Source organism: Oncorhynchus kisutch, linkage group LG13 (assembly GCF_002021735.2).
Source record: "Oncorhynchus kisutch isolate 150728-3 linkage group LG13, Okis_V2, whole genome shotgun sequence".
NCBI classification, from domain to species: Eukaryota; Metazoa; Chordata; class Actinopteri; order Salmoniformes; family Salmonidae; genus Oncorhynchus; species Oncorhynchus kisutch.
In genome coordinates this window covers 74,697,978-74,710,286 of record NC_034186.2, presented here as the reverse complement: position 1 = coordinate 74,710,286, position 12,309 = coordinate 74,697,978, and the positions used below count along the sequence as shown (strand labels likewise).

Genomic DNA, 12,309 nt, shown 5'->3' with positions numbered 1-12,309 from the left:
GTTGACACAGTTATGTTGCTGTGGACTGTTAACCCCCATATCCTAGTTGACACAGTTATGTTGCTGTGAAATATTGAAAAGGTCCACAGGGTGAATATTTGTATTAGGTAGAGAGGATGTATAGTTTGGATTTCTCTCAGAAAAGGGGAGATGTAGTGAAGTCTGATAGTTATCTCCATAATTGATTGGTTATGCGTGTCATCGTCATAACCGGATAAAACTAACCTAGCAATGAGGACTAGCAGATAGAAGCTCGTTGGACTACATGTTAATTGGGGCGGCAGGGTAGCCTAGTGGTTAGAGCATTGGACTAGGTAACCGAAAGGTTGCAAGTTCAAATCCCCGAGCTGATGTCGTTCTGCTCCTGAACAGGCAGTTAACCCACTGTTCATAGGCTGTCATTGAAAATAAGAATTTGTTCTTAACTGACTTGCCTAGTTAAATAAAGGATACAAAAATTGGCAGATAATTCACTGCCTGACCTCCATAATGAGAGAGAAAGGCAGATGTCACACCATGTTATGATAAGGTTATGCTCCAAGCTTTATTTGGAGAGAGGCAGTGCTTCAAAGACAGAAATGAATAACACACAAAAACATTGACTACATTAAAATCACTTTCAATGAACATGGAAAAAATATTGACTGTTGTTTTGTTTATGTACTTCATCGCCACATAAGGGAAATGTATTCATTCTAGTTCTATGCTATCTATGTAGTTAGTGTTCTAGTTAGTGTGTCTGTTAGGCTATGTGCCACTTAGGATTGGTGGACCTGTCTGTCAGTCAGTGGTAGTGTCCAATAGGAACAGAGTGTTTAGGGCACGTGGACTGCCCTCATGATGTTAGTGTGACCAGAACCAGGGATCCAGCCGGTCACCACGATCACCATGTCACCTGTCTTGAAGAAGCCTCTGGCCTTTCCTACACACAGTGAGGGAGGGTGGAAGAGGGAGGCAGACACAGTGAGGGAGATTGGAAAAGGGAGGCAGACACAGTGAAGGAGATTGGAAAAGGGAGGCAGACACAGTGAAGGAGGGTGTAAGAGGGAGGCAGACACAGTGAGGGAGATTGGAAAAGGGAGGCAGACACAGTGAGGGAGGGTAGAAGAGGGAGCCAGACACAGTGAGGGAGGGTAGAAGAGGGAGCCAGACACAGTGAGGGAGGGTAGAAGAGGGAGCCAGACACAGTGAGGGAGGGTAGAAGAGGGAGCCAGACACAGTGAGGGAGGGTAGAAGAGGGCGCCAGACACAGTGAGGGAGGGTGGAAGAGGGAGGCAGACAGTGAGGGAGAGTGGAAGAGGGAGGCAGACACAGTGAGGGAGGGTGGAAGAGGGAGGCAGACACAGTGAGGGAGAGTGGAAGAGGGAGGCAGACAGTGAGGGAGAGTGGAAGGGGGAGGCAGACACAGTGAGGGAGGGTGGAAGAGGGAGGCAGACACAGTGAGGGAGGGTGGAAGAGGGAGGCAGACACAGTGAGGGAGGGTGGAAGAGGGAGGCAGACACAGTGAGGGAGGGTGGAAGAGGGAGGCAGACACAGTGAGGGAGGGTGGAAGGGGGAGGCAGACAGTGAGTGAGGGTGGAAGGGGGAGGCAGACAGTGAGTGAGGGTGGAAGGGGGAGGCAGACACAGTGAGGGAGGGTGAAAGAGGGAGGCAGACAGTGAGGGAGAGTGGAAGGGGGAGGCAGACACAGTGAGGGAGGGTGGAAGAGGGAGGCAGACACAGTGAGGGAGGGTGGAAGGGGGAGGAAGTCGCAGTGAGGGAGGGTGGAAGGGGGAGGCAGACACAGTGAGGGAGGGTGGAAGGGGTAGGGCAGATATAGTGAGGGAGGGTGGAAGAGGGAGGCAGACAGTGAGGGAGAGTGGAAGGTGGAGGCAGACAGTGAGCGTGGAAGAGGGAGACAGACAGTGAGGGAGGGTGGAAGGGGGAGGCAGATATAGTGAGGGAGGGTGGAAGAGGGAGACAGACAGTGAGGGAGAGTGGAAGGGGGAGGCAGGTATAGTGAGGGAGGGTGGAAGAGGGAGGCAGACATAGTGAGGGAGGGTGGAAGAGGGAGGCAGACATAGTGAGGGAGGGTGGAAGAGGGAGGCAGACACAGTAAGGGAGGGTGGAAGGGAGAGGCAGACATAGTGAGGGAGGGTGGAAGAGGGAGGCAGACATAGTGAGGGAGGGTGGAAGAGGGAGGCAGACATAGTGAGGGAGGGTGGAAGAGGGAGGCAGACACAGTAAGGGAGGGTGGAAGGGGGAGGCAGACACAGTGAGGGAGGGTGGAAGGGGGAGGCAGACATAGTGAGGGAGGGTGGAAGAGGGAGGCAGACACAGTAAGGGAGGGTGGAAGGGGGAGGCAGACACAGTGAGGGAGGGTGGAAGGGGGAGGCAGACATAGTGAGAGAGTGAAAAGAGATGTGAATAACACCCATATGACACTAAACCTAAGTTCTCTCTTTCCCACTTTCTCCCCATCTTTCCCACTCCTTTTCTCTCTCTCTCACACACCCACCCCTTCAACACACACAGACCTATGTTCATGCCGAAGTTGACTCTGTTGTCTACATCGTCGGCCCAGACGGGGGCAGGGAGGGGGTGGAACAGCACTGGGAACACACCCCTCAGCAGCTGGGCCTGACGTGCCACCTGGAGACAGAACCCACACACTGCATCAGTCCACCCAAACTAACAGCCTTTACCTTTACCCTGAGGGAGGCAGGTAACAGCCCCACTCTACAGGCTACAACCACATATCAAACAACAATCCTAAATCTAACCTTAGGGGTTGTGACTCGTAGAGTGGGCCAGTATTCTGTCTCACCTGAGGACTTCTTGTTACCGCGACGATGGGACAGCGTGGGCGATACCGGGACAGGAGCTGGGCTGACCTGGGAGAGAGCGAGGGATAGAACGAGCAGAAAGGGAGAGGGTTGGAGTCAGTGAGCATTGTGTGTGTTTGCATGTACAGTGTGTGTGTATGTGTGTGTGTGGATAACAGCATACCTGCCAGTAGTAGTGAGTACTATGACAGCTCCAGCACAGCATTTGAAGGAGGATTCTACAGCTCCTATAGCAGTGACCTCAGTAGGGTCATTGGACAGAGGGGTCAGACGACGAAGCTCCTCAAACAACTGCTGTTGGAAGATGGCTGCCTCCGCCTCCCTGCAGATCTGTAGGTGTGTGTGGTGTGACAGAGATGAAGGGGGAATGGTTAAAGGGATAGGTCACCGCAAAATCTAAATTTGTCAGACATTTTGATTCCTTGGAAGTGTCCTACAGCCCAATTCTCCATATTTGACAGGCAGCAGGTAGCCTAGCGGTTAGAGAGTTGGGCCAGTAACCAAAAGGTCGCTAGTTTGAATACCCAAGCCGACAAAGTGAAAAATATGTTGATGTGCCCTTGAGCCGGGCACTTAACCACCCTAATTGCTCCAGGGTCGCCTTTGACAATGGCTGGCTGTGACCCCACTCTCTGAGGGTGTCTCAGTGGGAGTTGGGATATATTGAAAAACACATTTCCAATTTACACATCTATAATACACACTTGTACACGTGTGAAATAGGACAAATATAAGCACCCACCAAATGATTATTTAATAGAATGGACTTTCTACTCTCCACACACTGACCGAGTGCATCATGGCCACAGACTCGACAGGGAACAGTCCTTTAGCTGTCTCCCCAGAGAGCATCACACAGTCGGCTCCATCCAACACTGCGTTAGCTACGTCACTGCCCTCCGCACGCGTAGGCCTGGGGTGGGCTACCATGCTCTCCAACATCTACCACACACACACACACACATCAGCACACAAGGGATGTGGTTGGGCAACATGAGAGAAGACACTGACAATAGAATGGGTAGAGTGATGGGGAGGGATGGTTATTGATATTCGTGAGACTCCACACAGAGTCTAGCCATATGAGTCAATATGAAGGAGACAGAGAGAACATGAGACCGAGGAGTGTTTGTGTCCGTGTCTATGTGTGTGTGTCTGTGAGAGACAGTATCTATGTTATCATCATTATATTTTGTGTCCTGTTGCTAATATCCTATGCAACACATCCCAACTGCGTGTGTATGTTGTTTGGCGCTGCCCCTCTCTTCATGCCCTGAAGTATTTATGTGTGTGTATGTCTGCATGTGTATGTGTGCATTTTGGCCTTTTATTTTTTTTTAACTGCTATTATGCTGTCACTCTGAGTCAAGAGCTGTACCATACAACACACTCAACATGGCTCCAGGACTGTGTGAGTATGTGTGTGTGTGTGTGTCCTCTGACCTGTGTGGCACAGATAACTGGCTTGCCAGCGGAGTTGCAACGTCCGATCATCATCTTCTGAGCGATGAAGACTTTCTCTGCAGGGATCTCTATGCCCAGGTCACCCCTGGCAACCATCACCCCATCACTCTCCGCCAGGATCTCCAAGAAACTGAGAGGGAGAGGGAGAGGGAGAGGGGGAGAGAGAGAGAGAGAGAGAGAGGGAGAGGGGGAGGGGGAGGAAGGGAGAGAGAGAGAGGGGGAGCGGGAGAGAGGGAGAGAGAGGAAGGGAGAGAGAGATGGAGAGAGAGGGAGGGAGGGAGGGAGATGGGGGGAGGGTAGGAGGAGGAAGGAGAGAAGAAGACATGACTTATGATGACATATTCATGTACAGACAGCCATATGGGTGATGTATCATAGATATATAATATCCAGATCCTATATAGTTCTGACACATCCTCATCCATCACTCTGCTGTCAGCTGTCAGTGTGATTATAGATCTATAACATCCAGACGTGGTTATCCATCACTTCGCTGTCAGTGGGAATGTGTCTGTTATGATAGCAGAGATACAATAGAATGTTCTATTTAATTCCGTGGTTATGATACTGCAGAGTGATTTTATATGTATTTATTAAGGATCCCCAGTAGTTTCTGCCAAGGCAGCAGCTACTCTTCCTGGGGTCCAAACAAGATGAAGGCAATTACTTCACCATTTAAAATAAAACAGTACACCATACAACACCACTACCTTACCAAAAGTATGTGGACACCTGCTTGACAAACATCTCATTCCAAAATCATGGCCATTAATATGGAGTTGGTCCCGCTTTTGATGCTATAACTGTCTCCACTCTTCCGGAAGGCATTTCCATTTAGCCACAAAAGCATTAGTGAGGTCGGGCACTGATGTTGGGCAATTAGGTCTGGCTCGCAATCGGCATTCCAATTCATCCCAAAGGTGTTCAATGAGGTTGAGGTCAGGGCTCTGTGCAGGCCAGTCAAGTTCTTCCACACCGATCTTGACAAACCATTTCTGTATGGACCTCGCACGGGGGCATTGTCATTGCTGAAACAGGGAAGGGCCTTCCCCAAACTGTTGCCACAAAGTTGGAAGCACAGAATCGTCTAGAATGTCATAGTATGCTGTAGCATTACGATTTCCCTTCACTGGAACTAAGGGGCCTAGCCCAAACCTATAACGGTTTTCTTCATCTGAAGGAGAAGCGGACCAAAATGCAGCATGGTTTCTTTGATTCATGTTTAATAACAAAAAGATAAACACTAACACTACAAAACAATAAACGTGGAAAACCAAAAACAGCCCTATCTGGTGCAAAACACAGAGACAGGAACAATCACCCACAAACACACAGTGAAACCCAGGCTACCTAAATATGGTTCCCAATCAGAGACAATGACTAACACCTGCCTCTGATTGAGAACCGTATCAGGCCAGACATAGAAATAGACAAACAAGACATCCAACATAGAATGCCCACTCAGATCACACCCTGACCAACCAAAACATAGAAACATACAAAGCAAACTATGGTCAGGGTGTGACAGAACCATGAAAAACAACCCCAGACCATTATTCCTCCTCCACCAAACGTTACAGTTGGCACTATGCATTCTGGCAAGTAGCGTTCTCCTGATAGCCGCCAAACCCAGATTCACCCGTCAGACTGCCAGATAATGAAGAATGATTCATCACTCCAGAGAACGCGTTTCCACTTCTCCAGAGTCCAATGGCGGCGAACTTTACACCACTCCAGCTGATGCTTGGCATGGCGTATGGGGATCTTAGGCTTGTGTGCTGCTGCTTTCCATCCAGAGGCAGTTTGGAACTTGGTAGTGAGTGTTGTAACTGAGGACAGACGATGTTTACACGCTACGCACTTCAGCACTCGGCGGTCCCGTTCTGTGAGCTTGTGTGGCCTATCACTTCACAGTTAAACCGTTGTTGCTCCAAGACGCTTCCACTTCACAATAACAACAGTTGACCGGGGCAACTCTAGTGGGGCAGAAATGTTACAAACTGCCTTATTGGAAAGGTGGTATCCTATGACGGTGCCACGTTGAAATTCACTGAGCTCTTCAGTATGGCAATCCTACTTCCAATGTTTGTCTATGGAGATTGCATGGCTGTGTGCTTTATACATCAGTTAGCAACGGGTGTGACTGAAATAGTCAAATCCACTCATTTGAAGGGTGTCCACATACTTCTGTATATACACTACCAGTCAAAAGTTTGGACACACCTACTCATTCAAGGGTTTTACTTTATTTTTACTCTTTTCTACATTGTAGAATAATAGTGAAGACATCAAAACTAAGAAATAACACATATGGAATCATGTAGTAACCAAAAAGTGTAAAACAAATCAAAATAGATTTTCGATTCTACAAAGTAGCCACTCTTTGCCTTGATGACAACTTTGCACACTCTTGGCATTCTCTCAACCAGCTTCAGGAGGTAGTCACCTGGAATGCATTGGGTGAGGTTGGGTGATTGTGGAGGCCAGGTCATCTGATGCAGTGCTCCATCAATCTCCTTCATTGTCAAATAGCCCTTACACAGCCTGGAGGTGAGTTGGGTCATTGTCCTGTTGAAAAACAAATGATTGTACCACTAAGCGCAAACCAGATGGGATGGCGTATCGCTGCAGAATGCTGTGGTAGCCATGCTGGTTAAGTGTGCCTCGAATTCTAAATAAATTAATGACAGTGTCACTAGCAAAGCACCTCCACACCATGCTTCACGGTGGAAACCCCACCACGCAATAATACGTTCACCTACTCTGTCTCACAAAGACATGGCGGTTGGAAACAAACATTTCCACCGGTCTAATGTCCATTGCTTGTGTCTCTTGGTCCAAGCAAGTCTCTTCGTGGTGTCCTTTAGTAGTGTCCTTTAGTCCTTTTCTTTGCAGCAATTTGACCATGAAGGCCTGATTTACGCAGTCTCCTCTGAACAGTTGATGTTGAGATGTGTCTATTACTTGAACTCTGTGCAGCATTTATTTGGGCTGCAATTTCTGAGGCTGGTAACTCTAATGAACTTATCCTCTGCAGCAGAGGTAACTCTGGGTCTTTCTTTCCTGTTGCAGTCCTCATGAGAGCCAGTTTCATCATAGCGCTTGATGGTTTTTACGACTGCACTTGAAGAATCTTTCAAAGTTCTTGAAATGTTCTGGATTGACTGACCTTCATGTCTTCAAGTAATGATGGACTGTTGTTTCTCTTTGCTTATTTGAGCTGTTCTTGCCTTTTACCAAATAGGGCTATCTTCTGTATACCCCCCTTCCGTGTCACAACACAACTGATTGGCTCAAACGCATTAAGAAGGAAAGAAATTCCACAAATGTACTTTTAACAAAGCACACCTATTAATTGAAATGCATTCCAGGTGACTACCTTCTGAAGCTGGTTGAGAGAATGCCAAGAGTGTGCAAAGCTGTCATCAAGGTAAAAAATAGCTACTTTGAAAAATCTAAAATATTAAATATATTTTGATTTGTTTAACACTTCTTTGGTTATTACATGATTCCATATGTGTTATTTCATGGTTGTCACACCCTGATCTGTTTCACCTGTCTTTGTGCTTCTCTCCACACCCCTCCAGGTGTCGCCCATCTTCTCCATTTTCCCCAGTGTACTTATACCTGTGTTCTCCATTTGTCTGTTGCCAGTTCGCCTTGATCATAGTGTTGATGTCTTCACGATTATGCAACAATGTAGAAAATAGTAAAAAATTAAGAAAAACCCTGGAATGAGTAGGTGTGTCCAAACTTTTGACTGGTACTGTATACTGTAGTGTATCTACAATACAAAATGTGTAATACCACAATAAAACAATATTACAATGTACGTGTGTGTAGTGCGTGTGTTAGCGTGTCTGTGCGTATGTGTTTGTGAGTGCCTGTGTGTGTGTCTCTTCACAGTCCGCGTTGTTCCATATGGTATCTGATTCTACTGCTTGCTTGAGTTATTTGATGTGGAATAGTTCCATGTAGCCATGGCTCTATGTAGTACTATGCATTTCCCAGAGTCTTTTCTGAACTTGGGGGCTGTGAAGAGACCCCTGGTGGCAATGGCATGCCTTGTGGGGTATGCATGGGTGTTTGAGCTGTGTGCATGTCATTTGAACAGACAGCTCAGTGCCTTCAACACGTCCATACCTCTCATAAAGACAAGCAGTGATGTAGTCAATCGCTCCTCTACTTTGAGCCAGGAGAGATTGACATGCATGTTATTGAAGTTAGCTCTCTGTGTACATTTAAGGGCCAGCCGTGCTGCTCTGTTCTGGACCAAGTGTAATTTGCCTATGTCCCACTTTGTGGCACTTGGCCATACAGTATGGACTACTGCTCAGCAGTAGTCCTGGTGCTATAAAACCAGAGCCTGTAGGACTTGTTTTGTTGATAGCGATGTCAAGAAAGCAGAGTCCTATCATGCAGCCTCAGAATGTTTTTAAAATCTAAACATAAAGCTCAACAGTTGTATTACAACTAAAGTTGCACAAATAACTCTAAATGAAGCATATAGTAGGACCAGTTTCTTTGTTAACCGTTCAACACAGAATAGCCACAATTGTTTGTAGAAAATATCTGTTCTATTTTATTGAGCTGTGTTCAACTGTATTCTTCATAATGCCAAGGAATTCTAAGCAAATCTTGTCTGCTAAATTAACTAGTGTAGCCCACAGCCATATGGCATAGTTTGGTCAGGGCCTAACATAAGGACAACTCAAGAGTATGCTATTCTGTTCTTCTTAAATAGACTACATTTTCTTCATATCATGATTCTTTAGACCTGCCTAAAATAAATAATGCCTCTAGGGGAGCTCTAGATTGGGCAAACGCCGTGTGGGGAGAAGGAAATGCGGCGTTGGACCACTTCGAGGAGTTTACCCGCCGCTTCCGGGCTGACTTCGACCACCCGCCCGAGGGTAGAGTGGCGGGTGAACGTCTCTTCCACCTGAGGCAGGGGACGAGGAGCGCCCAGGAGTTCGCACTGGAATTTCGGACCCTGGCCGCAGGAGCGGGATGGAACGACCACTACCGCTGCAGCCTGCGTGAGGATGTCCGTTGGGAGTTGGCCTGCAGGGATACCACCCTGACCTTCAACCAGCTAGAAGGAGGGAGGCCTGCGCTCGTGTATTGACTATCAAGGGATCAATCAGATCACTGTGAGGTACAGTTACCCGCTGCCTCTTATCGCCACTGCGATTGAGTCAATGCACGCGGCGCTCTTCTTCACTAAACTAGATCTCAGGAGCGCTTACAACCTGGTGCGTATCCGGGAGGGAAACGAGTGGAAGACGGCATTCAGTACCACCTCAGGGCATTATGAGTACCTCGTCATGCCGTACTGATTGATGAATGCTCCATCAGTCTTCCAAGCCTTTGTAGACGAGATTTTCAGGGACCTGCACGGGCAGGGTGTAGTGGTGTATACTGATGCCATTCTGATATACTCCGCTACACGCGCCGAGCATGTGTCCCTGGTGCTCAGGGTGCTTGGTCGACTGTTGGAGCATGACCTGTACGTCAAGGCTGAGAAATGCCTGCTCTTCCAATAGTCCATCTCCTTCCTAGGGTAGCACATTTCTATTTCGGGGGTGGAGATGGAGAGTGACCGCATTTCAGCAGTGCGTAATTGGTAAACCTTCACCACGGTAAAGGAGGTGCAGCGGTTTCTAGGGTTTGCCAATTACTACCGGAGGTTTATCTGGGGGTTTTGGTCAGGTAGCGGCTCCCATTACTTCGCTGCTGAAGGGGGGACCGGTACGTTTGCAGTGGTCGGCTGAGGCGGACAGGGCTTTTGGTCACCTGAGGGATCTGTTTACCTCAGCTCCCGTGCTGGCCCATTCGGATCCCTCTTTGGCATTCATAGTGGAGGTGGACACATCCGAGGCTGGGATAGGAGCCGTGCTCTCTCTTAGCGCTTGGGTACGCCACCAAGCAAAACTATGACATGGGGGACTGGGAGCTGTTGGCTGTTGTCAAGGCTCTGAAGGCATGGAGACATTGGCTTGAGGGGGCTAAACACCCTTTTCTCATCTGGACTGACCACCGCAATCTGGAGTACATCCAGGCAGCGAGGAGACCGAACCCTTGCCAGGCAAGGTGGGCCATGTTTTTTACCCGATTTGTTTTCACCCTTTCTTACAGACCAGGTTCCCAGAACATGAATGCAGACACACTGTTCCGGCTGTATGACACAGAGGAGCGGCCCATGGATCCCACCCCCATATTCCCAGCCTCCTGCCTGGTGGCACCGGTAGTGTGGGAGCTGGACGCGGACATTGAGCAGGCGTTACGTGCAGAGTGTCCCGCTGGGCATCTGTACATTCCGTCTGCTGTCCGTGACCGGCTGATCTATTGGGCCCACACGTCACCTTCCTCTGGTCATCCAGGCATCGGTCGGACGGTGCACTGTCTGAGTGGGAAGTACTGGTGGCCCACTTTGGCTAAGGAAGCAAGGGTTTTTATTTTATTTTCATTTTAAATTTCTCCCCAATTTTCTCCCCACTTTTCTCCCCAATTTTCGTGGTATCCAATTGTTTTAGTAGCTACTATCTTGTCTCATCGCTACAACTCCCATACGGGCTCGGGAGAGATGAAGGTTGAAAGTCATGCGTCCTCCGATATACAACCCAACCAAGCCGCACTGCTTCTTACACAGCGCGCATCCAACCAGCCGCACCAATGTGTCGGAGGAAACACCGTGCACCTGGCAACCTTGGTTAGCGCGCACTGCGCCCGGCCCGCCACAGGAGTCGCTGGTGTGCGATGAGACAAGGACATCCCTACCGGCCAAGCCCTCCCTAACCCGGACGACGCTAGGCCAATTGTGCGTCGCCCCACAGACCTCCCGGTCGCGGCCGGTTACGACAGAGCCTGGGCGCAAACCCAGAGTCTCTGATGGCACAGCTGGGGCTGCAGTACAGCGCCCTTAACCACTGCGCCACCCGGGAGGCTGGACGTGAGGGTTTATGTTTCCTCTTGCTCGGTGTGCGCGCAGTGTAAGGCTCCTAGGCACCTGCCCAGAGGTAAGTTGGGGGAGATCGGTCAGGAAATCGATCGGCAGGTGTGACTGCCGATCGGAATGGGAATGGGTAATTCCACAACGGCCATGGTCATACCCATTCCACAACGGCCATGGTCACACCCTTCAATCGATTTCCTGACCGAACTCCCCCATCACCGGGAAACACCACGATCCTGATTGTTGTGGATCGTTCCTCTAAGTCCTGCCTTCTCCTTCCTCTGCCCGGTCTCCCTACCACCCTACAGACTGAGGAAGCCTTGTTTACGCACGTGTTCCGGCACTACAGGGTGCCTGAGGGTATAGTGTCTGACGGGGTCCCCAGTTCACTTCGAGGGTCTGGAGGGCGTTCATGGTATATCTGGGGGTCTCGATAAGCCTTACCTCAGGTTTTCACCCTGAGAGTAACGGGCAGGTGGAGAGAGTGAACCAGGATGTGGGTAGGTCTTATTGCCAGGACCGCCGGGGGAGTGGGTGGCGTTCGTGCCCTGGGCAGAGATGGCCCAGAACTCGCTTCGCCACTCCTCCACTAACCTCTGGTACCGCAGTGCCTCCTGGGGTACCAGCCAGTTCTGGCTCCTTGGCATCAGAGTCATACCAAAGCTCCTGCGGTGGACGACTGGTTCGGGCGTGCGGAGGAGACATGGGACGCCACCCATGTTCACCTTCAGGGTGCCGTGCTGCGCCAGAAAGCCAGCGCAGACAGTCACCGCAGTGAGGCAGGTGGAAGACGGCATTCAGTACGACCTCAGGGCACCGGGGGACCGGGTCTGGCTCTCGACCCGAAACCTGCCCCTCCGCCTGCCCTGCCGGAAGCGGGGTCCGTGGTTTGTGGGGCCATTCAAATTCCTGAGGATTCTGAACGAGGTGTGTTACAGGTCACAGATCCCCTCCGATTACCGTATTAACCCCCCGTTCCATGTGTCTCTCCTCAGGCCGATGGTGGCTGGCCCGCTCCAGGAGTTTGAGGTGCGGGAGGTTCCTCCGCTCCCTCTGGACATCGAG

General features: G+C 49.8%; 1 protein-coding gene across 2 annotated transcripts in view; it reads right to left on the bottom strand.

Moving 5' to 3' along the window:
• Window positions 1–519: 519 nt before the first annotated feature.
• LOC109881270 (pyruvate kinase PKM-like) overlaps window positions 520–12,309 on the bottom strand; it is a 30,772-nt gene continuing 18,982 nt past the window's right edge. For both annotated transcript variants that reach the window (XM_031787346.1, XM_031787345.1), the window contains exons 7-12: window positions 4,269–4,419; window positions 3,615–3,767; window positions 2,989–3,155; window positions 2,807–2,873; window positions 2,517–2,631; window positions 520–922 (exon numbers count right to left, since the gene is read on the bottom strand). In XM_031787346.1, coding sequence (XP_031643206.1) covers window positions 816–922; window positions 2,517–2,631; window positions 2,807–2,873; window positions 2,989–3,155; window positions 3,615–3,767; window positions 4,269–4,419 — 760 coding nt within the window. In that variant the 3' untranslated portion in view covers window positions 520–815. The remainder of the gene's footprint in view (window positions 923–2,516; window positions 2,632–2,806; window positions 2,874–2,988; window positions 3,156–3,614; window positions 3,768–4,268; window positions 4,420–12,309) is intronic.